Source organism: Strix uralensis, chromosome 11 (genome assembly GCF_047716275.1).
Source record: "Strix uralensis isolate ZFMK-TIS-50842 chromosome 11, bStrUra1, whole genome shotgun sequence".
Taxonomy (NCBI): domain Eukaryota; kingdom Metazoa; phylum Chordata; class Aves; order Strigiformes; family Strigidae; genus Strix; species Strix uralensis.
In genome coordinates this window covers 3024077-3051317 of record NC_133982.1, presented here as the reverse complement: position 1 = coordinate 3051317, position 27241 = coordinate 3024077, and the positions used below count along the sequence as shown (strand labels likewise).

Genomic DNA, 27241 nt, shown 5'->3' with positions numbered 1-27241 from the left:
TCAGGATCTTCCCTCTTGAGAATAGGGTCCCCCATGTATTTATGCCACACGTCCCAGGCAGCAGCAGAGTATAGATGGAAACCTCTTCAGGTGATGTTGATGCTCAGCACTGTTTATCTTCAAAATTTGATTTTGGAATTCCTTAGCACCAATTCCATCCTTTTTTACTCTTCTTTTGTACAGAACCTGATAGCGTGGGATTTTTTTTTTTTCCATCCCTTGTTTCAATTTCCATCCAGGTTTTAATTATTACAGTGACTTTAGACTAGGCAGCTGATGAATTTTCAGTAGTTCCCGTCTGCCTGGATGTCATCCAAAGAGAGAGACGGGGAAGATACAGCAGAAAAAAAGAGATGACCAGGGTAATAGCCTTGCGTATCGGATGCCGGAGGCCGGGTGACCAAAGCCTTCCTGCTGAAATCCGGCCAGCACAAGGTAGGACAATTGTGCTGCTGTTCTCTTTGGGAGTTATAAACAAGAGGATGAGGCTCAGCAAGAGAAAGAAAGGTTTCTTTCTGTATTTTTTCTTTCTGTCAGTTTTTTAGCTTCCTTTTCCATTCCTCCTCCTCTTCCTGAACTGCAGGCAGAGCTATTTAGAGAAGAAATGCTGTTTTCACATGAGTTTATTGAATCAGCAAGTAAAATACTATGTTAAAAAATTAAAGAAATACATTTAATACCCTCTCTAAAGATGCAAACAACCCCCTCCTTAGCTACCACTAATTATATTTTTGTTTGGGGTTTTATAAAGCTGCTTAGAGTGAACAAGCAGAAGCAGCATCCCCACCTTTCCCATTTGGGATAAATAGATGTGCTCCAGCAATTTCTGCTACGTCCTGCATGCATCTTTTTATACAAAAAGGAAACAGAATAATAAGCAGCTTAAAAAAAAAAAAATTCACATCATCCCAAATGAACTGGAGTGGCCAGGCTCCTTGCTTTAACCCCTTTTTCAGGATGATGCATTCTTAATTATTTAAGGGAGGTATCTCTCAGCTTTATCCACATAAAATCTTTCAAAATCTCTTCAAGCACTGTGTTGAGACATTTTGACTATACTCTGACTATACTCTGACCACTTGAGCAGTCATCTCCTTGGTGTTTTCAGCAGCTTCAGATTTGGGTGGTGTATAATGCGAATTGCTGTCTGTCGGCGGTAACTTTATAGCTCTATGCATGGAGTAAAGGTTTTGGAAGTGGATAATATGCAATGAAGACAGTGAGAACTGGATCTAAGATACCCTCCACCCTTTTTTTTCCCCCACTGAGATGGATGCCTCCACTTATACACACTCTGATTAAAATAATATAAACAGTCATCTCAGTAGTTCTGCCTTATTGAAGGGAGATTCAAGACATCAAACCTATGTGTTTGGGTGTGTTCTTGTCTTGTGTTCTTTACTGAGAACACAAAAATTATGTCTTGGATCAGACATCATTAAGTCATGTTCACCCTCTGGAAGCTCTATATCACGTATGGGTTATATGGGACATAGCTGGGAAGCTGGGGTTGTGCCTTTGGACATCGCTCTTCTGCCCTTGGTCCTGCAGAGAGGGATGCTCCGGTGGTCCATCCCCACCCCGGGAGCAAGTGCAGGAGTGCCATCAGCTCCTTTTCTTGCAAATGCTGGTTCTCAGTTAATTTTTACAAACCAAGCGTAACTAGTAATGACCCACTCTTTATTCTGATGTGTTGCTGCCTGTTAGGTCACCACCCACTTCCAAATAATAGATGAAAATGTGGTTTTATGTAGGTTGTAAATTATATATTGCTGCTCAGCACAGGGAGTACTTGTTTTTCCCCTTCCTTTTTCACATCCCTGTGCTCCTCTGGTTAAAGATCCTTTTCCCCCATTGGGTTGGTTCAACTGATGAATCTCTTGCTAAACTCAGAAAAAATGCTCTGAATTTGTACTTGAGCTTTGCAGTTTGTCTCAGCGTGGCAAAAGACATGTACTCAAAATCTTGTTGGGTTTTCCAGCTATTCCAGTTAGTCTGGTTAAAGATACTATTACCTCTGTCTACAAAATTTCTCGCTTCTATCTGTATTTTGTCACAGCTACTATACCAGCAACAGGCTGTGATTTTCATTTATTTACTATATATTTAGTTACAGAAGAATTACCAAAAGGCTTAAACACACTGTAGTGTTTCTTCAAAGCCTGAAGGAAGAAATGCTGGTCCCAACTTTACTGTTGTAGAGCTTGCAGGTTTCTTACAAGGGGAGCTGTACACAGTTTGTTTAATTACAATGAAGAGGGAGCATGGTGCCTGAATATCTTCAGAGTGGGGAGCAATCAGAAAGGCTTTATCAGGCTGTGTGGTGGCAATTAAACAGAAAAGATGTTAAAAAAAAATTAGATGTACAGTATCTGTCTACTGGAAACCACCGCTTCAGGAAAACAGAAGAGAGAATTTAATGAGCGTGTATTCTAACAAAGCATTGCTTATTTGCATGAAATTAATTGGAAGACAAAGTCTGCTGTCACTGTTTGCTCTGGCAAGCAATGCCCTTGGGAATTTCCCAAGTGTTATCTTCTGCATTTCTCCTATCAGCTGTGCAGAGTCATAGCATGAAATACTTGTGCACAGCTCCCAGTGCAGCAAACAGAACATCGCTCGTTTATTCTGAGCAGGTCACCATCTGTTCATCGAACACACACCTTTTTTCTGAATATCTTAGAGTTTAAATGCAGTACTGCACATACATGTTATTCTAGCGTTTGCTGTATTCTTCTGAAAAGTAAAAAGGTTTAAGAAGTTGTTGTTTCCCAAAACGTTACATACAAAGACTAAAGAGATTGAAGTTCAATGCTATTAAATACTTTTGGAGACTTAATTTGCACTGCAGTTCTTAGGCACCCTCAGCGACACAGCATCCTCCTCCTGCTTCCCTGCTGCGTGGAGCTCTGGAGATGGGCTCATTTGTGCAGCAAAGTGAACTCACATCTGGGACGACCCCGGCTTCATTTGCTACAAAATTTGACATATTTGTATTGCAACTGATGGAGGGAGATCCCAGAAGGAGGTTCAGTGGCTCTTAGATGCAACTCTAAAAATTGGTACTGCATTCGTTCCTCTGGTTTGCTCCATTTTGGGTCAAATCTCCAAGGCAAAGTGTGTGGTTTGTGCAGGCTTTTTCACAGAATCACAGAATCATCTCGGTTGGAAAGGACCTTGAAGATCATCTAGTCCAAGCATTAACCTAACACTGACAGTTTCCAACTACACCAGATCCCTCAGCGCTATGTCAACCCAACTCTTGAACACCTCCAGGGATGGGGACTCCACCACCTCCCTGGACAGCCCATTCCAATGCCTAACAACCCATTCTGTAAAGAAATGCTTCCTAATATCTAGTCTAAACCTTCCCTGGTGCAACTTGAGGCCATTCCCTCTTGTCTTATCACTCATTACTTGGTTCAAGAGACTCATCCCCCCTCTCTGCACCCTCCTTTCAGGGAGTTGGAGAGGGCCAGGAGGTCTCCCCTCAGCCTCCTCTTCTCCAGACTAAACCCCCCCAGTTCCCTCAGCCGCTCCCCATCAGACCTGTGCTCCAGACCCTGCACCAGCTCCGTTGCCCTTCTCTGGACACGCTCGGGCCATTCAATGGCCTTTTTGGAGTGAGGGGCCCAAAACTGAACCCACTCATCGAGGGGCAGCCTCACCAGTGCTGAGCACAGGGGTAAGATCCCTTCCCTGTCCCTGCTGGCCACGCTAGTGCTGATACAGGCCAGGATGCCATGGGCCTTCTTGGCCACCTTTTTACTCCTTTGTGTCTGAGTACTTGAAGTCTTGCAGTGATATTGGATGTATGCAGCAACCATAAAAACTAATACTTGAATGTTGTTAACAATCCTGCCCATTAATGACAGGTATACGGCCTCAAGCTACATTTCTTAATGCATACATGAAAAAATTGAACAGAATGAAGGCGCTTTTGAGTCTCCATTTCATGATCTCTCTTCCTTGGCCAGGAAGGACAATGAAGAGCTGCTGCTCATCCTCATGCGAGGAGAAGGAGCCGCAAGGTCTCTGCATCCTCGCTACGCCAGCCAGCACATCCGCGCGGGCACGCCAAGGGTGGGCTTGGTTTGAATCCTGCCCTTTCCGGAAAGCAGGGGAACACACTCCCAACACACTGTCCCAACCACTCAGCATTTTTCAAAGCTGGGCCAGGAAAAGGTGGACAACAGAAAAATGTCTGCCTTGGTTTTGCACAGTGTTTTCTGCTGTGTGGAAAGTTGGAGTACAAAATCTCAGCACATTTCCCTTAATTTTATTCATTCAGGGCTTTCTTTTTTGTTGGATTTTTTTTTTTTTTAATAAAAAGGAAACCCAAAGACTATTCTTGGAAATACCATTCTTGGCAGTATTGGAGAATACTGTGCAAAGCTAAATAGGTGATTTTAACAGGGTGGGCTTTGCAGTGAGAACTCATTCTCTGTATGGAGACCTCTTGCATGACAAACTGAATTAAAACACCATGCCAGACTCGTGCCACGGGGCATCGGCTGGTTTGCGCTCGTGTTGCAGCTGTTCCTTTCGTTGTAGACAGCGGATGGTATGGTGTCATATTTACCCCCGGCTTAGTAACCTTTTTCAGTTTATAGCAAACTTCTCCATCACCTCAAAAATACCCACATTTAATACCTTTGGAAAGGTGACAAGCGGTACCTCTTAAATCGTCCTATTTTGCTTTACTGAATGGCTGAAAATACATGTTCAAGCAGTGGCATCCTCTCCTATGACAAATGCCTGATAGGAATACATTGATTTTTGAGACTTCTCTTTTGCTCCCTCAAAATAATCAGTGCCAGTCATTGTTCTTCCTGGTGCTTATCAAATATTCTGGTCACTGATAAGATTTTTTTTTTTTTTTTTTTTATGCTACGCATTGGTCCAATGAGATAACTATTTTTTTTCAGTGCCTCGGTCTGGCTCTTGCAGGTGTTGTGGTCCATTCCAGGTACTTAATAATAAGCATTTTTAAGCTCTCATTTTCCCCTAAAAAGGGGAAAAGACATTTTTATGGATTGATCAGACTGCTTATGACTACTGAAACGTTGCAAGTGCTGAAAAACATCAGCCCTGCAGAGTTGCTGTGGTGTAAGTGAGTAATCTTAACTGTGTACAATGCATGGAAATTTGATGCTGCAGCTTAGTAGTGCTTGAAATTTTGGAATTGCATCAAGAAGAGTTGTAGATTATTTATATAATCCTGCAGAAAAGCAGGGAAGGGCTGGAGACGTGTATATTCAAGTTTAACCTTGTCCTTACTCGTGTGATAGTTTACATGGCAGAAAACAAATGTGGTTTTTATTGTGTTGATTTAATGGCAGAGCTCTGATTTTTTTTTTTTTTTTTGAGGGGAGGGTGTGTATTATTTTTTGTCTGTAACTAGTAGAAAGTAGCTGAGGTCTGAGAGGAAGGATAACACAGGCAGAAGCCAAACTGGGTCTCGTATTACAGTGGTATGTTTTTGTTGCTGCTAACGTGTTTTTGTTTTTCTTCATTACACATATTTCTCTTGGGAAAAGCAGGAAAAAATATGTGCGTAAAATATACATGAGGGCTCTGTGCCTCTGCTAAGAGGTTCCAGATGGGAGGCGTTACGGTAGGGACACTTTCTCCTGCCTTTTTGTTTGTGGCATTGATTTTGGTGACAAACTGCAGGAAAACTTGTATTGAGTCCAGAGCAGTGAATGCTTCAATTTTTTTTTGTATTTGTTGGGCTATCCAAGTATGCAGTGGGAAGTTGAAACTTTGTTTCTAAACATTTATTGCCCCATCTAGAATCATTATATTCAAAAGAAAAAAGAGAAAAAAAAAGAGGGGGGGGGTTTGGAAGGGACTCTGAGAGGCCTCCTCCAGGGGCTGGAGGGTGTCCAAGGGTTGTACACCAGACCAGGTCCCTCTCCCTAAATTAGAGGCTGATGGGGGATGGAAGCTGGTGAAGATGCCTCTCCAAGGGATGAGACTGCTGTCGATGAGTGATGTTTCGCTTTTATGCTAGGCTGGCTCTTGGCTCCAGCTGAGGTTGTTGCTGTGTTGGAGATGCTCCTCTACAAGAAGATCTCCCCAAACTTTAATGGCTTGTTTCCAGACCTACCCTTGCGCTGAAGGTCCACAGCTCCACCACCCGAAGCAAACGGTGGTGCAGCAAGAGCTGCAGCCTGGGCTTGGGCGAGCCTTCAGCAATACCAACCTGTCATCACCAGCTCTTAAAATAAGTGAGTCACAGCTTCAGCAAGTGCTTCCGAGTGCTACTAGAGCCATCAAAAAGCAACAGTGGAGGTTGCGTATGGCAAAACATGTGCCCTACAATGTTGTCCTAAGGGAATCTAGTCTCCTGCTTGAATGTTTTTGCATAATGAAACTATGTCTTAAAAAACAGCACTGGGTTTGGGATGTTGTGTGTTGTATCATTTGAAACATCAATGTTTCCAAGACATTAGGGCAACGAAGCTGGTGCAGGGTCTGGAGCACATGTTGTACAAGGAACGGCTGAGGGAACTGGGGACGTTTAGTCTGGAGAAGAGGAGGCTGAGGGGAGACCTCCTGGCCCTCTCCAACTCCCTGAAAGGAGGGTGCAGAGAGGGGGGATGAGTCTCTTGAGCCAAGGAACAAGCAATAGGACAAGAGGGAATGGCCTCAAGCTGCGCCAGGGCAGGGTCAGACTGGCTCTTAGGAAGTATTTCTTTGCAGAAGGGGTTGTTGGGCGTTGGAATGGGCTGCCCAGGGCAGGGGGCGAGTCTCCATCCCTGGAGGGGTTGAAGAGTCGGGTCAACATAGCGCTGAGGGATCTCGTGGATTTGGGAACTGTCAGTGCTAGGTTGCACTAGATGATCTTCAAGGTCCTTTCCAACCGAGATGATTCTGTGATTCAGTGAAGACAACACACTTCTGGCCAAAAAGACCCAAACCCCATTACTTTTGGAAGGATGTGAAGCTGTGGCTGGGCACTGCCATTCTACAGCTGTCTGTAATGCCTGGTGCACTAAGAAGTTATGGGAGATGCTTTGGAGGCAGCACTTTACCCCTGTCTTCTTCAAGGCACTGAAACACGTGGATGTTTGTCTGGTTTTGGAACTGGAGAAGCCATTAACAGTGGCTTCACAGCAGGTGAGACATGAGTGGTCAACAGCTTTGGAGAATCAAAAGGCTCAACCTTGAGAAAAAGGGTGCTGTGTATGTTGTCATCTGCTCAGCTCAAGGGCAATAAGTCTTTATTTAAAGGAAATCGGCTGCGGTTCTGACACACTCGAGTTATTTCTAGCAATTACAGAGAAGTATTAATTGCAGTATCAGCTGGTTTTGATGCATTGCTGTACTTAATCCAGTGCTACAAAAAGGGATTATGGAAGGTGAGGAAATCATGGTATAACTTGATGTCATAATGTATAATATAACCGATATGATAGTCACTTTAAATATTAAGGGTTTTTTAATCTGTCAATATTCCATTTTGTTTCTGCTGTAGTGCTCGCTTATGGTACTTGTATTGCCTACTGGGGGAGCATAAAGTCTCCTCTTTAAGACATGACTTATTTTCAACTGGTCATTTTATTGCTTTGTGATTATTTTATATCTCTATCGGTATGAAAAAAAATAATTTGAGGCACCAGTTAAGGAGATTTTGCTTGGTCCTGGGACCTGTCAGACACTTGCTATCTGTATCTGATGTAGTAAAGTTTGTTCTTTGGCTGCAGATTATAACTGTTGGGAGTTGTAAGCATCCCCTGGGTTGGAGACACCACTGTAATAACACTGAGCTTCCCAACTTCATTTTGGGATAGTTCTGTAAATCCGAAACTGAACTGGTGCTGAAGACTTTTTTTTCCAGCAAAACGTTTGTTGGCTGATGTGTGTGAGTTTGCTGGAACACATGTGCGTTTGGCTGCTCTTCCCAGGGCCGTCCACCCTACACATAAAAAAAAAAAAAAGTATGAGCAGAGGACTAGGGATGTGAGCCAGACCTTACGGATTTGGCAGCCCCTGCCTCCAGGATCCATCCATACCGGTGTTTGCCGACTACAGTCTGTCAGCTTAGCTGGGTTTTTTTTCTTTCTACGGCACTTGCATAGGAAAACTGTCCCTGTTCAGGAAGAGTAGGATGCTTTGGTTTGGTTTTGGGGTTTTATTTTGTCGCATCATGGTTACATGGTAATTCTTTTTTTTTTTTTTCTGGAGCGTTGCTTAAAAGGAAGAAGCTGAAATGGGCTGATCCTGTGCTTAAGTATGGGAAAAGAAGGAATATTCTGCCAATGTTGAAGGATGTTGCCAGGAATGCAGATACTAAATCCTATTTTTTACATAGCTGATAGAACCTCTGCATCAGCAGAGCTTTAAATCTCCCAAACAAGTGTGTGTTGTAATGACTTTTATAGTACTTTATCTAGGGTATCTTACTCTATAAGTGTATTTAATGGTACGCTTGATATTTCCATTACATACACCAGCAATTCTTTTATTCAATTAAATTGACCCCCAAACCTTCTCCAAATCAATGTTCTCCCATTAGAAGTAATTTTCACCCATATTTGAATTAGGCAGTGTGAACAAGTGCACAAAGACAAGCTGTCTTAACTTACCCTGTATTTTAAGCCTAATTGCTGCAAAAGATTTGTTGGTTAATTGCTCTGTCCCAGGATGGCAATTTGATTCAGCAGAGGGGGGAATTGCTGCCCTTGAATAGTCTCAGTTTTGCTGTGGCCAGGTAGATTTTGTGCAAATGATAAGATATTTTTAGTTGGCATAAATGATCTATAACAAAAAAAAAAAAGAAAAAAAAGAAAAAAGATATTTCATAGCCTGTATCATGAGAGTAGTATTTTATACATAAGTTAAGTTATAAGAAGGAATGTCAGTTAATATGGTACAACTCACTTGGCTGCCATCCAGTAATTGTAATTATGAAATGAAGTATTTGATGTGCTTTCTATTGGAAAAATACTGCTGAGTTTAATTCTATGTAGTGAAAGGTGTGCCATCGTTGACAGTAGGATTGAGGAGTTTTTTAACCTTCATAAATGCAACAAATGGTACATTTGTTTGGAGTGGGGAGACCACTTAAATATGGTTTTGGACCCTCGGGCAGTCTCTGCAAGCCTGTCCATATGGACCTGTTCTCCATAAGGTCCATATGGACAGGAGGGAGAGGAAGGGTCTCATCCGCACTCACCGGGTGTCTTTGTCCTTTGAACTTTCCCCGTCTGAAGTGTTTGCAGGTCATGTCTTTGAAAGTTTCTTTGATGTGGAATGAAAAGCAAGGAGAGGACAGGGTTGCATCTTTTGATTGCTATGCTGGGCTGGGCTTGTGTGGCGGGGTTTTTGGTAGCAGGGGAGGGGACTACAGAGGTGGCCCCTGTGAGAAGCTTCTTGAAAGCTCCCCTGGCTCCAGAACAGACCCACCTCTGGCCAAGGCTGAGCCAATTAGTGATGGTGGCTGAGCTTCTGTGATAACGTATTTAAGAAGGGGAACCTGAGAGGAGGTTGGGACTTTGAGGAGGAGTTACAAGGGGAACACCTGTGCAAACACCGAGGTCAGTGGAAGGAAGGAGAAAGAAGTGGGGGGTGTGCCGGAGCAGACACCCCCCTGTATCCCCTGGTGAGATGACAGGGCTGCCCTCCTGCCACCCATGGAGGTCACTGGTGGAGCAGAGATTCACCTGCAGCCTGTGGAGGACCCCCGGGACCCTACAGGAAGAAGAATCCCCGCTGTTGTAGTTGGGCACTGGGAGGACTGCAACACGTGGGGGTGACCCAGGCTGGAGCATCTCAACAAGAATGGACCCCGTGGGGAGGACGCGCGGCAGAGAGAGTTTGTGGAGGACTGTCTCCTGTGAGAGGGATGGCACGTGGAGCAGGGGGAAGAATGCAGAAGGGTGCTTCCCCTCTCCCTTGCAGGAAGAAGCAGTGCTGTGGGGGGAGGAGGTAGAAATATTGGGAACAAAGGTGGAAAGAAGGAAGGGGTGAGGGGAGGTGTTTTAAGATAACTCTTCTCACTGTCCCATTCTGTCTGTTAAGTGTTGGTTTTGTTAGTGTTTGAATTACAGTGATGTTCTTACTTTTTTTCTTCCCCTAACAAATCTGTCTCTTGGCTGTGACTGTTAAATGGGTGAGGCACCCTGCTCTGTCCTTATCTCCATTCCTGAGCCTTTTTGATTCATTTTTCTCCTTCCCAGCACTGGGGGCAAAGGGGTGAGTGAATGGCTGCATGGTGCTCAGTTGCCCTCTGGGCTTAAACCACGACATATGCCCGCTTAAAAAAATCGCAGTACTAATTTTATGGGAAGAAACAGAAAACTACATGGTTTTGAGAAGCTTGCAAGCAAAAAATCACACTAATAGGAGACACTACATGAAAGCAAACACCACTGAAGAGATGTTTTGCTGTGGTTTGCTGTCAAAGACTAGTATAGGTTTGGATTTTGTTTTAGGCAATGTGTTGAGACATGACTTTCATGTCCCTGCTCTCTCTGCACCAGAATAGTGAGAAAGATGGCTAGATACTTGAAAACTGAATAATAATTGAAGTTGGCATGGACCTCCAGAGGACCTCTGGTCTATCCGAGCTCAAAGCAGGTCAGGTGGGCTCAGGGTCTTCCCCAAGAGCAGTTGCTGTTCCTTGGCTTGACAAGGAGTTGGATTCCCACCGTGGATCAAGTGACCAGCACCTTTGAACAGCTGTGGCAGGGCTTGCAGAGGTTTGAGTGCTTTTCCTTTCTTTTTTTACCTGCATCAGACTTGTATTGCAAGGAAGGCAAACATAGATCTAGTATTATTTATTAATTTTTATTATTGTTTTTTTTCTTGCGGTACAGCAGCAGCTGGAACTTTGCAAATACTTTCTTTTAAAAATACTGAGTTGTTTTATTTCACGCAACCTTCTGTAGGTATTGACAACCAGGAGATGTCATGGGGGTTATCAACGAAATGGGGGGGTATGTTGAGGATGAATACCTTAAAATGTGTTGTGAATTGGTCTAAGCTGTATATAAATCCTGATATGTGTGAGAGACTTGGAGATTTTAGATATATATGTGCATGTGTAGTCTTTTCAAACTCCTACTTGCCATTCAAAGTCTTGTGCTCGTGTCAACAGCCAGGAGAAATTTTCTCTAAAAATATTGGAGAAAAACATTATCAATTTGTTAATTAAAACGCAAAAAAGTATTTTGTCATTATAGGACCTTGTGTTTAAATTGCTTTGTCGCCTTTGTGGTTTGAAATAGAAAATTGGGTTTTGGCTCTGCAGTGTTCTCCGGTGGCCTGTTGAAAAAAAATGGAATAACGAGAGAGAAATCTTTAAAAGATTTTAAAGGTCAGTTGTTTGGCAGTTCAGGGTTGCAGGTCGTTCTTGGTGAGAGCTCTGCAGTGCGAATGCTATAAATACCTCGTGGGTTTTGCTTTTTACCATAAAAGCATTGATGGTTTCATTAGGCAGCATGGAACATCTAGCCACAACCAAGAGCATTAAAGAACAAGGTGTCAGCACTTGAACTCATATTTAATTGCAATAAACTAGATATTCAATATTATTACTTGGCCACGCAGAACAACGCCTTGAAGGACTCACATAAATGCTATTTTACTTTGCAAGAATGCAAGCTGTAGCTCATACTTTCTGGCTTTGATAGTTATTTAGGTGTTGTGGTCTCTGCTGCATAGAGCTGACCTTTAGGGCTCCTTACGGAAACTGAAAGTTGGGGGAGATACGTCAAAGGGGTATAGTTTTAGCAGTACAATTACAGGTTGATAGGTTTTATCAGGCGGTGAGCTGCAGATTTAAAAGAAGTATTTCCCAGGGCAGAAGCAATAATGAGAAGGGATTTAGCAAGGCTCTAATTTAAGTAGTCTAGATGCATTTTATGTTCTGGCCATAACTCAATATATTTCTGTTAAAAAGCAATAGAACAGGACAAGAAGAGTGCTGGGAGCTTGGTTACAGTTTGAAGGAAAACAAGCAAAAATGATCTTTATCATGCAGCTGTTTATGTTTCAAGATGCAGAAAGGAATTCATAACTGCAGAGAATAACTGTAAAAGCCAGTGAATGCCCTGGTCACATAAAAAAGACATTGAAATTACAAAATTTCAATATGTTATTTTTTTCCTGTGTGTTTTTTTTTTTTTTTTTAATAAAGGTATTTGTGATTTTTTTTTTTTTCCCCCAAACATAATGTATAGCATATTGGGAAAAATAGCCTTCAAATCTGGAAATAAATTATAGGTGATGTTTAAAACCCCCACTCTTTGTGGAAGCATGCGCTGGGCTTCTCTAACAGAAGCTATAGCTAAAGTATGCAAATGCACATCTGACATGTGCGTTGAACCTTGCTGTTACATTGTTTGTGCTGTGTCTGTCTAGCTCTGGCCCTGGCCTTGTGTTGATGTTATTTGATGGTAAATAGACTTTTCCTATGCTGTCTTCTTTAGTGCAGTCCCCGTGCATTAGGGCTTGGGCTCTTTGGGCATCGTATGGACTCTGCACCCCCCTTGTCCGTTACCAGCACCTATATATGCAAAGGTCTTAATTCACAAATATTCTCTTTAGTTACGTAAGTTCAGACATGTGTTTTATTTCCCTGGCTACTATATTGCTGGCTGACACTTTGAGTTTCCACCTTGCTTATACAGTTACAAGTCATTCATACTTTATGAATACATTTGATTCATGAATTCCGAAATTCACGGTAAACCAGGGAATATGAGTCTTCCAGCAGTCTCTTGTCTGATATTAAGCTATTTCTTGTCCCGAACATAAATGAGCATGACTAAATCTTGCTCCCAGTCCCTTCAGGGCCCCACGATGGAATATAACTACTAATATAACTATTCCACAATGGCATAGCCCATATTGAGATTTAGGCAGTTGGCTTGCTTTTCTTCTGGTATATTCATGGTATGGCTTTCTAAAAACTGAAATTTATGTGTCAAGTAGATGGGAAACCATTTAAAAACTCTTGTCTATTAATACATTTATCGTTCTATATAGAAAAGATAAAATGATGTATTTATTTTTCCCTCTAAGGGTGAGTCCTAGAGGCTCCTTTGAGAAAGGCCACACTGGGAACCTTAAATACGCCACCAAAGGCACATACTTCCACTAGTGCTTTCACCACAGAAACTGTTATTCTATGTGGGAATATTCTATATGGGGATGGCATTCAGTCAGGATTATCTGTACAACAGCATTTTATTGCCATTGCCATATGAGAACAAGCCACTACAGTGTTTTCCTAGATGCAGGCGTTTGGAAAATAACCTTATTTCAGAAAAGACAGTAAAATAATCCTTATTCTGGCTGTAATCCCTAATCTGTAATCCAGATTGCATTAATATTCAGTCCAAAATGAAAAGACCACTGTCCTTTGGGATCAGGCGAGGAGGAACGTTGAAGTATTTAGCCATGAAACTGTTAATTATTAATATTTTTTTCCCTGCCATCCATGATAAGCATCTCTTTGTGCAGGAGGGTTGTAGGAGGCAGGAGGAATGGAGCTGCTCATTTCTCTGCCTTCTCTAAACTGTTGAATCACCAGCACTGGGTCCAGAGGGATGCTCGGCTCCTACAGAGGACCGTATTGAATTTTGTTTCCTTCAAAATGTTGAGCCCTGGCCAGTAAAAGCTTTGGTGTCCCTGAGAATTTTAGGAATGCTGTTACAGAGTTTTGCCCGTTGAGCTGTTCAGCAGCTTCGAATCAATGAGTCAGTAAAGGGAAATAATAAGAACAGAAGATAATTTGTTTTGGGGATAACTCATTTTGTGTTTTCCGAGGCTGAGCTATTATATTATGCCCTGGTTGCAGCAGGACGTGGTGTCCTGTTCAAGTATATATAGATTAGGCATGCATAAATTGAATTAATAGCACTCTTTTTTTGTAGCCCAATAGTTCTGTTAAAGAAACACGGTGAGTAAACCAAACAAAAATGTATTAAGTTGTCTCAAGTTAGACATCAGGCGTTTCTTTAGCTACTTGTTGGCCCTTCACCAGCGTGCCTTTGCCATAGAGTCAGCCTTAAGTTTTAACAAGATGTGATCCAAAGAGCTTTCTCATTTACACCAGCAATAAAGAAAAATGCATGAAAGAGGTATATTATGGGTTATGATTTCTGTAGGCGTTTGGGTTATAAAATATAATGTGGTCTGGCATGTTAATCCAGAAAAAAAACTCATAAAAAAAGAGGACTCTCACGGTTTCCCACTCCTATATTTAAAATGTTTTTTCCTGACTCTAAATGTTCCTTGTTACAGAATATAAAATACTTATTCCTGGGTAAGGCTCTTCCCAAAGAAATCCTAATAAATAGACCTTATTTGTCTCCGTGAGCTATTACTTTAAGGTATAAGCACAGGGAACAGAACCAGAAAATCCTTTTAATAGTGTTTTTTGCTTAAATTCTTTATTAAATTATATGAAAAGGTGATTAAAACAGGGCTGCCTTCCATTTGGTCTGTTCAAGTTCATATTGTTGCTGGCTCATTTGTTCTTAAGTGAGCAACTTCAGCTATATAGAAAATTTATCTTAACATGATATCTTAGATTACAGTCAATCCTATTGCAGGGAAATGCTCATAATGTAATTAATATAATTTGAAACAAATATCTAAATATATGGCGATGCACTAGCTTGTGCTTATAAGCTTCTTGCTGTGTCTCTGCTCACTGAAATACCTGGAGGAGGACAGGTAAATCCTCCGGAAATGTTAAATAGCATCGTGTCTTTTAATGCCAAAATGCCTATTTTTGGGGAAAGGATGCCTGGATTTTTGTTGCCAGGTGAGTTTTGGGGGCTTCAGTGCTCACCTGGAGGTGTGGGCATCTTTGACACCCTCTGAAGGGTGGGGTGGAGGAGGGATGCTGGATGTGGGGAGGATTTTGGGGGGGAATAAGCAGAAAACAAATGTGAGCAGCCTGAAAAGATGTGAAACTTCTGTAAGGGAGCGTTCCTTAGCTGTGTGTCTGAAATAAATCTCTCAAGTATAATCTGCTTGCTCTGCAGGTTTCGGCTATTCCAGAACTTGTTTTAGTCAACTAAAGTGAATTCGTATGCAACAGCCTGAGTTTAAACAGATCCTTGTATTCAAATAGGAGGGAAAAAATCACATCGTTATTCTGTTAGCAAACCCCCTTCGGTTCTTAAATCATTAAATCTATCCAGATTGCTAAATAAATCTGCCTGGGAAGATAAAAGCAGACATGAGAGCATGCATCACGCAGGTGCTGAAGGTGTTGAATGCCTTTTCACCAAGGTTTCATTTAATTTGGCCCTTATTTTTTGCTGTTAGTTGTAAAGTTAAATCTGAGAAGGTCATTTGAAAAGTTTCATATTATAGATGTAAAGCCTTTTAAATCTTTTCTAATAAATAGCTGAGCAGGGAATAAATCTATCGGGAGCTCAGAGCTGAGCTCTGATGTTAAACCTCAGCACAAATTGTATTTGTAATTGTAATTCAGTGTCCATACACAAACAACACTTAGACATTATCTTGTGTATAATTACCTTAAATAAGTTTGCCTTAGAAGAAAAGGTGAATGATTATCAACACTGGTTTAATAAATGAAACATTAATTGGACCTGGCAGCTTGACAGATTCTGTCACTGTGGGCCAGATTGTTATTAAGGTGATTTAGGCACAATTGAATGTACCAGTTTTCCATGAGGCTGAGCTGCAGTTCTTACAAGTTTCTTCTGTTCAGAGATTTCTTTTAAATGGCAATAAATGACTCTCTGTATTAGGTGCCTCGGTAAGGCAAGGCTTTAATAAAAGCTTTGCATAATAAAGGCTTAAAGGCATTTTGATTTTGAAAAAAACAACAGCAGCAAATCGAAACAACAGTGTCTGAAATGCTGAAAATACTCTGGGTTATGCCGGTGACATATATGACATTGTCTAACATCTGAGTAGCCTTCAAAGCATTTTTTTCCCCCTAATTCCATATATAATTAAAAAGCAGCTTCCTCTAACATTAAAATTTAGAGTCTTGTTGGAGCAGTGTACTTTTATATTTATTTAAATGAATAAAGCACAGCCTTAATATAGACTATAATAACTTCAAATATTAAATCTCTCCTGTACAGCTAACGCTTTATTTTTAAACAGTGTTTATATGCCCTTCATGAATACCAAATTGAAAATGAATATGGTTCCCAGAAGCTCGTCGTATTATTTTGTAGACCATTCAACTAACTTTCACCATATGCTTTTTATTAATTACACAATGATGGCAAAATCCCTAAAGTTAAGTTGTTAGTGACGTGCATATAAATAAGGTAAGGTGGTGGCTTTTCAAAGGCAATGATGGCATCTCTCTCTTTTCACAGGCTTTTGGAAATGCAAAAACGGCACATAACAACAACTCGAGTCGATTTGGCAAATTTATTCAAGTGAATTATCAGGAGACAGGCACCGTGCGAGGGTAAGTGGGAATCGGGTTGAAGATGCTGTACTTACTCTTACCTGCACAAGGAGACTAAATAGGCTGTTGTAGGGGGTACACGAAAAAGAAGGTTACTATTTTTGGCCAGTATATTACCTGAAATGGAGGGGGGGTGTGTGTGAATATGTGGTTTTAGCCTATTTAAATCCATTGGTATGAAAATGTTGGCAATCTGAGCTGCATATTGAAGCATGGATACACCTGAGCTGGTTTCAAGCCAGCTGAGCTGTCCTTAATCATGATGTTGACTTTATAATTAAGCTGAGGTGGAACTTTTCCTCCTAAGACAGCAGTTAAGGCAGGAAAGAGAAACATTTTAGCTAGGATGGGTTAGGGGACTGGAGCATATGATAGGAAGTAGAGGCTGAGGGACCTGGCTTTGCTCAGTCTCAGGAAGAGAAACTCAAAGGGGGGATTTAATCTCCAGCTGCCTGATGGGTGTTACAGAGGTGGTGGAGCCAGACTCTTCCTGATATCTGTCTAATTCCCCATATGCTTCTGTCTCTACCCTGAAGTCTTTCTTTAACCCAGCCCTTGACCAGTTAGGGCCTCTTTTTTACCCCCGGGCCATTGCAAGGAGATGCTTGTCTCCATTGTGGTTCTCCACAGTTTAATTCAACATCTCTTCTGCTACACAAAGCTCATGGGACATAACAGCTGTGACTCAAACCTTCCTTCTCCTGGGGAGGGCTGCAGCAGAAGTGCTGCATGGTTGGAAGTCTACGGATGAAACCTTCTGGGTGGGCTTACCTAAGCCTGGCTTTCTCTTTGGCTTTAGACAATTTACACGGCATCAGGTCATCACAAAGTGACTCAAGCTAGCTCTAGATGAGCAGGGCTTCGTTAACTCCACTTTTTGTCCAGGTTCATTAACTCAGTTGGAAAAGCAAAGAGTAGAAGTGGCATTCCAGGGGTTGTATAACTTCTGCAGCTAGCTAAAAGATCTCTTGCTGGGACTTTGTTGTTATTTTAGTGAATTGCTTTTAAATTTTTTTTTCTTTCTTATTTTCCAGCAGAACAGTATCACACAAATAGCTTCCATTAATTTTTCAAATGAGCTTGGGTACTCTGTGTACCTTCCTGCTGTTTTTTTCATCCTACGTCAAATCTGATGTTCTTTTTCTTTTTTTTTTCTTCTTTAATTCTGGTGAACAGTTCTCTTAAAAGGATAAGCCTCATTTTTTTTTAATACCTCCAGAAATACAGGGTAACAAGACTGCAACAAATGCCTTAACTTCTTGGCATGCTATGTCAGCTCTGTGGAAGTGGCCTCTATTCATACTTTGCAGATAGGTGCAAGTAACATTTTATTTGTATACTGTAGTTCATAAAATAAGAGGAATTTTCTCTCTTTAAAAAAAAAAATGCACTTTCTTGGTCTTCAGTTGCACGGGGTGATGTGACTGTGCTTTGCTATAAGCCTGTAGTGCTGCCCCAATGAAAATAAAGAGATATTTAAAAAAACCCTGTGAGCTGTTCCTGGCATATGAGGCCACAATTTTTTTCCATAGTTTGACAAGGAAGATCACCATTTTATTTTTTTTAAAAATTGCATAGATTTTAAGCACAACCCAAGTCAATTATCATCCTCTATTCTGCATATTATTTGCTTTGTTAATGTGACTGTAACTTACAGCCCCGAATCAGAATTTTGCTCTGGTCAAAGGCTGAAAATAGCAGTTGGATATTTGCTTACAAACCCTATGCATGTAATGACCCAAAACTTGAAGTGTATTTAAACTTAAGAGGTGTAATAGCCAAGAGATTTAGTAGCAGCCAACCGCGCCCCATGAAATGAAGTCTTTGAAGATGTCTTTAAAATTGATGGATCATGAGCAATGGCTACAGTTAAGTGCATTCCCATAAGGCTTTATGAATTTATTATGTCCTGTTCGATGATAAGCGAGTAGTGGAGGAAGGTCTTTGCAACCTGTTCAGTCCTCATAAGATGATCAAAAGCTTCAACATCTGACATGCTCCATAAAATTGCAGAAGAGCCAGATAGGAGACATTTTAATTAAAAACAACAGTGCCCTGGTATAATGGTAAATCTGTGCAATGGCGTGAGGCTGTATCTCAAATGCCATGAGTTGGCACTTTCAAACATGCTGTGCTTGGGTGTTTTGCATGTTGGTGTTTGTATATGAAATTCAGTCTCAGATTTCAGCTGATGTTACCTGGTATGCTAAGTACAGACTCTGCAGCGTGCTTAAATGAATATTTTGCAGGAAATCATACTCTTAGAACTCCTTTTCTTTACTCTTAAAGGTAGATTTAACATAATTGACAACAGTAGATAAAAAGAAAACATTTGGAGATGTCTACTTTTATTATACTTAGATTGGTTTTCCTTTTCACTATCCTGTTACAAGAGGGGACATGTGTTCTTCTTGGGTTATGTCTTTGTTACGACCTTTGCACCAAGCAAGAAGTATTTTACCAAAGCAGCATTTTAGTTGCATCTACAAAACAGTTTAAAAAAAAATGTTTAGAAAAATTGCCCTGATTTAAATAGTGGTTTGAACTAGATGACCTCAGGAAGACCTTTCCAACCAAAATAATTGAATAAGAGTAATTTAGGGGTGTGTGTTTATAACAAGAGCAGAAATCACAGGGGAAGGGATGAGACGTCAAGGGCAGTGGACGTGATCCAGGTTGTCATACAGCAGCATGCTGAGCTACTACCCGGGGGTGGGAGTGGGATCTGGGACACTTTGATACCTTTTTCACTCCTCTGTTCGCCAAGCCTGCAGTGGATTTATGGTTTGGCTTGGAAAGGAAAAATTGGGTTTGGGTTAGAAAGGGAATACAAAAAACCCCCTGTCAGTGAGGAATATCCATAGACCATTCTCGGCTTCCTTGCAGGGAATAAACAAAAATAAACCTTTTTGGTGCATATCATACAGAGGAATAATACTGCTTTTGCTGTCTGTCTGTCTTTACTCCTCCTATGCAGAAAGATCATCCAGCTGGGGATTGCATATGCCATTTCCAGTAGCCTCTCCTAAGAGCTGCCCATAAGAGTTGTCACGAAACCTCTGCAGCATGTCTAAATGATTTATTTTACTTGATTTTTTTAGTGAAAGGAGGGGAGGATTACTGAGATGCAAGTAATAAATAGGTCTGTCCCCATCTGGAGGCTCTGGTGGAGAAGCGAGCATAGAGGCACCTCCTTGTCCTACCATACCCAAGGTTCATTGGATTTCCTGATTCATACGTGGCTGCTAATGTCGGTGCCATGTCACTGGATGTCTGTAGCTGGAAAAACACAGCTACATCATCAAAACTGCCAATTATAACTCCGGTTTCTAAATCCCTGTGATTACTGGTTAGTATTGTTTGGAAGAAAAAACCTGTTGAAGCTTGTTTCAGCTCTATAAGCTTGTAAAAAGTATTTAATATGTAAATTAAACATGTTTATTATGGAGGCACTTAGGATAAAATGTAAACTCCAATAAGGAGCTTTTGCAATTGTTTATTTTTTGACGATAGCCACAAGTTAATACTCCAAGTTTTTGTTGGGAAGTCGCTTTTCTGGAAGAGGTAATAGTGATTTGAGGACCGATTCTGCAGCTAAATATGACCTTGCAAACTTTTGCACCCAGTTATGTTTCTTGTGTGCACAGATCTTCGTCTACAAGCACTTTTATTTTGCTGGCTTTGGATTAAATTAGTATCTGAGATTCTTCACTGCTGTCAAAATTTTCCCCCGTGCTCCCTGCCCATAGGCTAACGCATCTGAGATCGTGTTTTTCATATCCAAGTTAGTGTTGGCTCTGTATCAAACCAAAAAAACCTCAAAAGCCAAACATAATATTGGGCTTGTTCTGCTTAGGAAGAAATTTATATAACTAAGTGAAACAAGACTGAAACTTTTTTTTGTGCGTAGTAAGACTGAAAAGTCCCTGTAAAGCTGTGTTCGTTTAAGTTGAATATTGGGTCAATGAATAACACTTTCATTTTTTTCCTTCTAGAGCTTATGTTGAAAAGTACCTCCTAGAGAAATCAAGACTAGTCTATCAGGAGCACAATGAACGGTAGGTGCCTATATGTTGCTTGTAGGGTTGGTTTGGACTTCTATATGTGCTGATAGCGTGGCACAGATAGCTTCAAACCCTGTTTGAGCTGGCATGGGGGGACCAGGATTTTCACGCTTTTAGCTCTGTGCTTCAAAGATAAATGATGCATTTTATATTTTACTGTTTAGGGAGGAATGTACTACCCAGGGAAAACGATTCATGTCACATGAATTATTACATACCGTTTGTTTTCTTGTGCAGCTTGTAAGCTGTTTAATATCTAATTTGAGGTGGGGGGAAGATGGTTTTTTAGTTCTGTGTTACAGTTCTTAACACGTTGAAGCCATCAGAAGGGCCTTTAGAAAAAGCTAAAATTATATAGACAACAAATTTAAGAAAACTATTCTTTCCTAATTGCAACATATTATTTATTACATGCTCCTCTCTCAGTAATTACTCTGATTTTAAATAAATTTGCTGCTTCGAGTTGTCTTTCAACTCTTAGCACTTCTGTCTGTGTTTCCCTTTTAAGATGCATTATGTGAGAATTTTTCCTGAGTGCTCATGGGCTGATTCTGAAGTTAAACAGCCTTGACAAATGTAGTTTTGGGTGTTGCAAGATGATTTAACTTGGTTCCTCTTGGAAAACATCCAACATAAAAGCGAAGTTTTAATTTTAGAAATATTGCTACGCTCTCAGAGTTAATCCATGTTAGAGCTGTCTTGAAGCAAAACAGATGAGTGTCACTTGGGGTGTTTTTAGTGTTAGTAATATTCAAGTATTTTGAATATTTGAGTAGCCATCAAAGTTGAAAGATTTTTTCGTTCTGTCTTACAGAACTGCAACTGCAAAATCACTATGTTTTAAATGGCAATAAGGTATTAAAAATAATAGTAAGTTCTGCATTGCGGGCAAATATGTTGTTTTGATTCTAATAAATATGTAGGCATTGCACATGTTTCTGAATGAAAACATGACAATGCTGCCTAGGAATTCTTTAAGTCTATTCTAGGGCAGTGGATATCCTTGGATGGAAAAGAGGTATCTCATTCTCCATTACTTTAATATTTCATATGACTGCAAAGTGTGTACGAGTGTTCAGGTCTGAGTTTGGAAGCTGGAAAATCAGGTTATGAGTTTTACATATGCTTCTCTGATTAATGATGCTGTTCATTTTGAAGTCTAACATCTTTTTTTTAATTTGTCACCAGGAACTACCATGTGTTTTATTACCTCCTGGCAGGAGCGAGTGAGGAAGAGAGATCAGCATTTCATCTGAAGCAGCCTGAAGAATATCATTATCTCAACCAGGTGGGAATACTATACAGGAATACAATGCATGGTCTTGCCTCTTCTACTGCTGGTATTTAATGCTAATAAAGAAAATATATGGAGTAATAAAAATGGGTTGTCTTAATGCTCTATAGGCAGCCTTCCATCATTGGAAATAATTCTGCACTGGCAATCTGAACACCTAATATTATGAAAAAAAAAAAAAAAAAAGAAAAATCAGTTTTCCATTTTTGTCCCCTACCTGTGATGAAATAGTAATAATTTACCTGTTATCTGTGTGAATGTCATTTACTCATTAACTTCTGTCTGCTGAGTTGAAGAAAAGAGGAAAATGTGTGATACTAGTACCTCTTCAGGATATAACATCTTGCATGAGGTAGTCCTAATTCTGTAGCTTCATGGCTGGCTTGATTGTTTGTATTTAACAATATAATAAATTTAATATAAATAAATTTAATATAAATAAAATCACAGCAACCATTGAAAATGTGTGAATTATAAATGAGTGAGATATTCATGGCGAAATAAACTCATACTTTGGAAAATCTGATTTATTTCAGGTATTTAAGATGCAGTTGTCTGCTGATGCTTGTGAACAGGGACTTTGCTGCTTTTTGCTCAAAAAAAAAAAAAAGAAGAAAAGGAGTAGGACTATGTGGAAGAGTAGTTAGGTTATATGTTGGTTTTAACTAATTGCAATTTTCTTGGAGATGAAACACAATTAGCCACAAAGAGTGATTTAATCCCTAAGCTGAAGAGAAATGTGTATGCACAGTGCAACCCAAATAGCCTTTAGTCTTTCTAGAAATATAATTTAACTCTGGAATAAGTCTCAATTACCTGGGGCTTTTCAAAGATCTTTTTAAAGTGGGCTATCAAAGCCCAAACCTATTGTAATATTAATGACTCCCACTCTTAGCAGGATCAGGAAACTCGCACAGATGAGTAACACAGTAAAAGCTGAAGGCTTTTTGCTGTCTTTATGCCTCAGGTGATAGTTGGAGAACCTGGTGTGATCTTCATGAGCATCTGTGCTGCTGAGATCATTTGGATCGAATGTTTTGTCAGATTCACAGGTTCTGTTGGGCAATACGGTAGTTTTATGTTAGTTGAAAACGTTGCTTTAATTACAGTCCTTTTTTTAAATAGCCATTCAAGGGTGTTAATATTTAAACTAAAATTATAAATCCAGTGGCATGTAGTGTATAGAACTAGTAGGAATGCAATAATTTAGGTTGAAACATTTGTTTTAACCTAAATTAGGATGCTGTGGACAAGTAGGCTGGAGAATGATGCTGAGGTTAGTCCAGTGGAACGGGGAAGCAGACTCTGGACTTGCCTGAACACAGTGTACGGACAATAGTGACAGTCTGAAATTTTAGGGAAAAAAAAGGAAAAAGAGGTAGTGGAGGAATGGCAAAAGAAATTTTGGAAACATAAAAGGGGAAAAATTATAAAATGACCCTTGAGCATTTACAGTAGCTTCTTAAATGTGTCCTAGAGAAATCCCTTTCAAAGGAAAAGGAATGAGCTCAGCAATTAGCCAAAGTGTTTAACTAAAATATTAAAATTGAAAAGCTATAAAATATTGAACCAGACCCCTTAAGGACTGACTCAGTCCTTGAGTCAAGCATTATTTTCATTCTCCCAGGTTCCTCAGCTCACGTTGTGTTATGCAAAACAAACGTGCATTTTGCATTGCAGATGAGAAATAATCTATTCAGATAGTTCACCAACATGTGCTGTTATTTTGTTGATCTGTAAATGCAGGGAGGAGGTTTAAAAAAAAAAAATTTTTTTAAAAGCAGATTTACTTAACTCCCCTGAGTTTGGATGACTTTTCCATATCTCATACCAGTGGCAGGTATACCTACCATTGCATACCCTGCAACTTGCTGAATATTTTCTGCGCTGGTAATTCACATTTATCCATTTTGAAACTAGTGATTTTCAGGTTTAGATCCTTATTTTAAGTTCATCAGGAGCTCTGGTGCCATGTGTGTCTCCCTCTTGGGACTGGTCGCTGACTTGTGCTTTGACTTCTCTCAACTCCCTTTCTGACTGGAAAAAGATACAAATTCCTAAAAAGCTTTCAAATCTTGCTTTCTAATTCATCCGAGAATTGCACTTTTGCAGCATATATGTGTCTAGAGCAGAGGTTAAGAGCAGAAACAAAAAATCTGCTCTTCAGTGTGATTTTCCATCAATAGCTCTTCAGATCTAAGTAAACCAAAGGTTTCTCCAACCGTAGAGAAAAATAAAAGATCTTAAAATCCATTAAGCTTATTGCATGAGAGGTCCTCACCGTCTTGAAAACACTGTGAGCAGGAATCAGAGCACCATGATTGCAAAAGCATTATAAATCCTACCAAAAAAAGTAAGGAATGACTTCGCAGAATAATAACAATTATTTTACTTGGAAAGTCCACGTTGTTGCCCTGGTTAAAGAGCAGGTAGTGGGAGCTATTTTTGGTCTGAACACTACTTAACCCGGTCTGCCTTGCTTTCAGATGACAAAGAAACCCCTCAGACAGAGCTGGGATGATTATTGCTATGACTCTGAGCCGGTCAGTACAAGTACCCATGTCTTCTGTGTTGCTGGTGCAGGGCTGCTGCTCACTTGAATTTGTTAGGTGCACCAAGACCTGAGCAGAAATCAAAGTCAAATTAAGTTTAACCTATTAATTATCCTCTCCCTTCCTCTGCCCTGCAGTCATGTCGCTTGTGTATTGGCTTATGAGAATACAGATGTTTTTTCCCTTGCCCTTTCCTGGTTCCTTCCATCTGGAAAGCTTCTTCAACAGTTGGATACGGTCATCTGGTTTTAGCAAACTGAGGGATTTTTTTTTTCCTTCCTGATGTAATACATGATGATTTGTGGAAATTGTGATAGAGCAGCAATGTGAAAATTGGAATTTCTTTCCGATAAAACTGCAAATCAGTCTCTTGAAGCCCTAAGAGATGCATCAGTACGTGATGATGGTTCTAGCAGTGTATCTGCTCTCCAGTTTCCAAGGGAAAACAACCCAAAAACATCCCCCTCAGCCATCTGTGAGAGAAACAAATCCTGATATTCTTCAAAATGCACAAACAATTCCTTCTCCTAAAATAGTTCTGCTGACACGATCATCCTTTCCAAATGGATCGAACCAAAAACGGGAACGGTGAAGCTTCTCCCCCTTACCTGGCTGCTCCTGTGCAACCGAGTCGGAGGCGGTGGCTTCAGTTGGCGATGTGCTTTGGGTGTCTGTGTGTCCCGTGATGGTCTCTTTGGTTTTGTCTTGCACGGGGAAGCATGTTTTGGATCAGCTGCATGTTGTTTCTGCTCATTTTGCCGTGTCCTTAATGGTTGCTGAACTCTAGCTGGTGCATCTTGGAAGAGTAAGAGGTAATCTGTGAAGGAGCTGGGTTTCACTCAGGCTAAATAAGCATCTTAACAGCAAGATTCTGCTGCAAAATCCTTAGGAGGAGAGGAGGGAAAGGGAGTCTAACCCCCCAAGGTTTAAAAATGTTGAATATTGTATTGGCATCCTTAATACATCAGCATCCTTAGAGGTCCTACAAGAGCAGGAAGTAAAGAACAGATGCTTTTCTATATACCTTCGTACACTTCAGTAAGTTGCAAAGACCTTTAATTGCCTCAGGAGTGGGTTAGGACAATTTACTGGAGGAATTAAAATTAAAACAGACCCCAAATTTAATACCTTCTCCTGGAGGGGCCAACAGTGCCGTGCCAGTTTGGGGTCTACCATGTTACATGTCTTTATTTTGCATAGCAAAACTGTGTGCCATTACAATTCGGCTGTTTATGTGATATTTTATTTTGCTTGGGATAATTTTCTGTGTTTTCCATGGTAAATCACATCTTTGCTTCAGTTGATGATTCATTCCTAAGCATACCCTGGACCTCTCCCCATAACCATGGCCTCGTTTATAAAGAAACACTATTTTTTTAAACTTTCTATGAAAATCCATGGATTGCTTCAGTGTGATGATAGTAAACAGGGGACTGGCTTTTGCTGGGAAACTAATTGCCCTGGCAGAATATTAGTGATGAGTTTGGTCTGTGAGCATGGACTATGTAATGCTTCTCTGCCCTAATATCAAGAAAACTCCTTTTTTTAATAATCTTCCATTTATCACCCATTAGGAAACAGTGCAGAGCTGAAACACTACAGAGCATCCTCTTTTAAGTAGATAATTTGCAAAAGGCTTTTCCATGCGGATTAATGAGTTTGGCAATTGTTATGTAAATTGTTAATTAAATTGCTTTTGGCATAGATTGTGCTACTTCTGAGTTGTCCGTGGTATTTTGCCATTGACTCGTGACTTAGTTTTGGATGAATGATGCCATGAAATGAAATTGTCTCCTGGAATACGGAGCACCACTAAAAGTTCCACTTGGTATCTTCTAAAAAAGTTTTAAAAAAGACTTATTTGCAGAATTTGTGGGTATATTATTGTCCTGCAGACTCCAAATCCCACTATAGTGGGTGTGAAAACTTCTCTGGGTTCTTCTCAGTGTATTTGTAGTGGCTGAGGAAGCCGGTTGGCCAAGGTTTGAGTTTAGAAGGGACAACTTTTTATTCTGCTATTTTGTGGTGTAAATATTTGTATTGCTGATGCCTGCTGATCTTACTGATATATAGTGTAGATGTCTTTTTTGCATTCCTTTGGATAATATATACAAATACCTTCTACATCTCTTAAAAAGGGTAATTTTCAATCGTCTCTTAATAAAAGGTGAAAGGTCACACTTACATGAGTATTTCCTAAGAACAAGCAGGTGTATTATTTTCTTGTTAAATTTAAAACTCTTATTTTCATTGATTTAAATGGTCTTACTGTTCAACGTCTCTAAATTCTCTTTTTGTCCATGCAGTATTAAGTTGTTGTCCCTGAAGACCATTGATAAAAAAAAAAAATTATTTTCTTGTCCAGTTGAACTTCTGTAGCTTTTAGTCAAGGGGCTAGGGCAGTTGTGTGCGAGTAGTCTCCTGTGTTGAAATAAATACCTTAAATAGTAATTTCCCCTTATAATCAGTAGCTATTGCTGTAATGATGCTACGGAGTGGGATGAAGAACATATCACTGACACAGTTGTGAGGCTTTAAATGTGGATAGGTGCTGTAAGACACAAAGCTGATACCATGCAATAACTTCAGTCTATATATGCTGTATTTACTATTTATTTTATGTACTATAATTGAGCATGAGGGTCTTTTCAGGTAACAGTCATCATCCTGTGACTACTTGGTAATGATGCTCACTGTAGTATTCATGTAACCCTGTTTAGTGCAGACTTTCAGAGTTATTTGTGTAAAAGTTTGTGCATACTTGTTCACGTGATAAATATGATTTACAGACAAAGGACCAAAGGAAACTATGTGGATACAGCTGCTTAATTAATTCTCACTGCAACTGCAGCTATAGTTTTTAATTAACATACCTGGATTAATTTGTAATAAGTCTCTATTTAAG

General features: G+C 40.2%; 1 protein-coding gene across 9 annotated transcripts in view; it reads left to right on the top strand.

The window, feature by feature from the left end:
- Positions 1-27241, top strand: part of MYO9A (myosin IXA) — a 190100-nt gene that overhangs the window by 51210 nt on the left and 111649 nt on the right. For 8 of the 9 annotated variants that reach the window (XM_074880274.1, XM_074880276.1, XM_074880270.1 and 5 more), the window contains exons 3-6: positions 16332-16426; positions 20422-20484; positions 21679-21778; positions 24271-24327. In XM_074880274.1, coding sequence (XP_074736375.1) covers positions 16332-16426; positions 20422-20484; positions 21679-21778; positions 24271-24327 — 315 coding nt within the window. The remainder of the gene's footprint in view (positions 1-16331; positions 16427-20421; positions 20485-21678; positions 21779-24270; positions 24328-27241) is intronic. The other variant, XM_074880273.1, reaches the window with a different exon arrangement.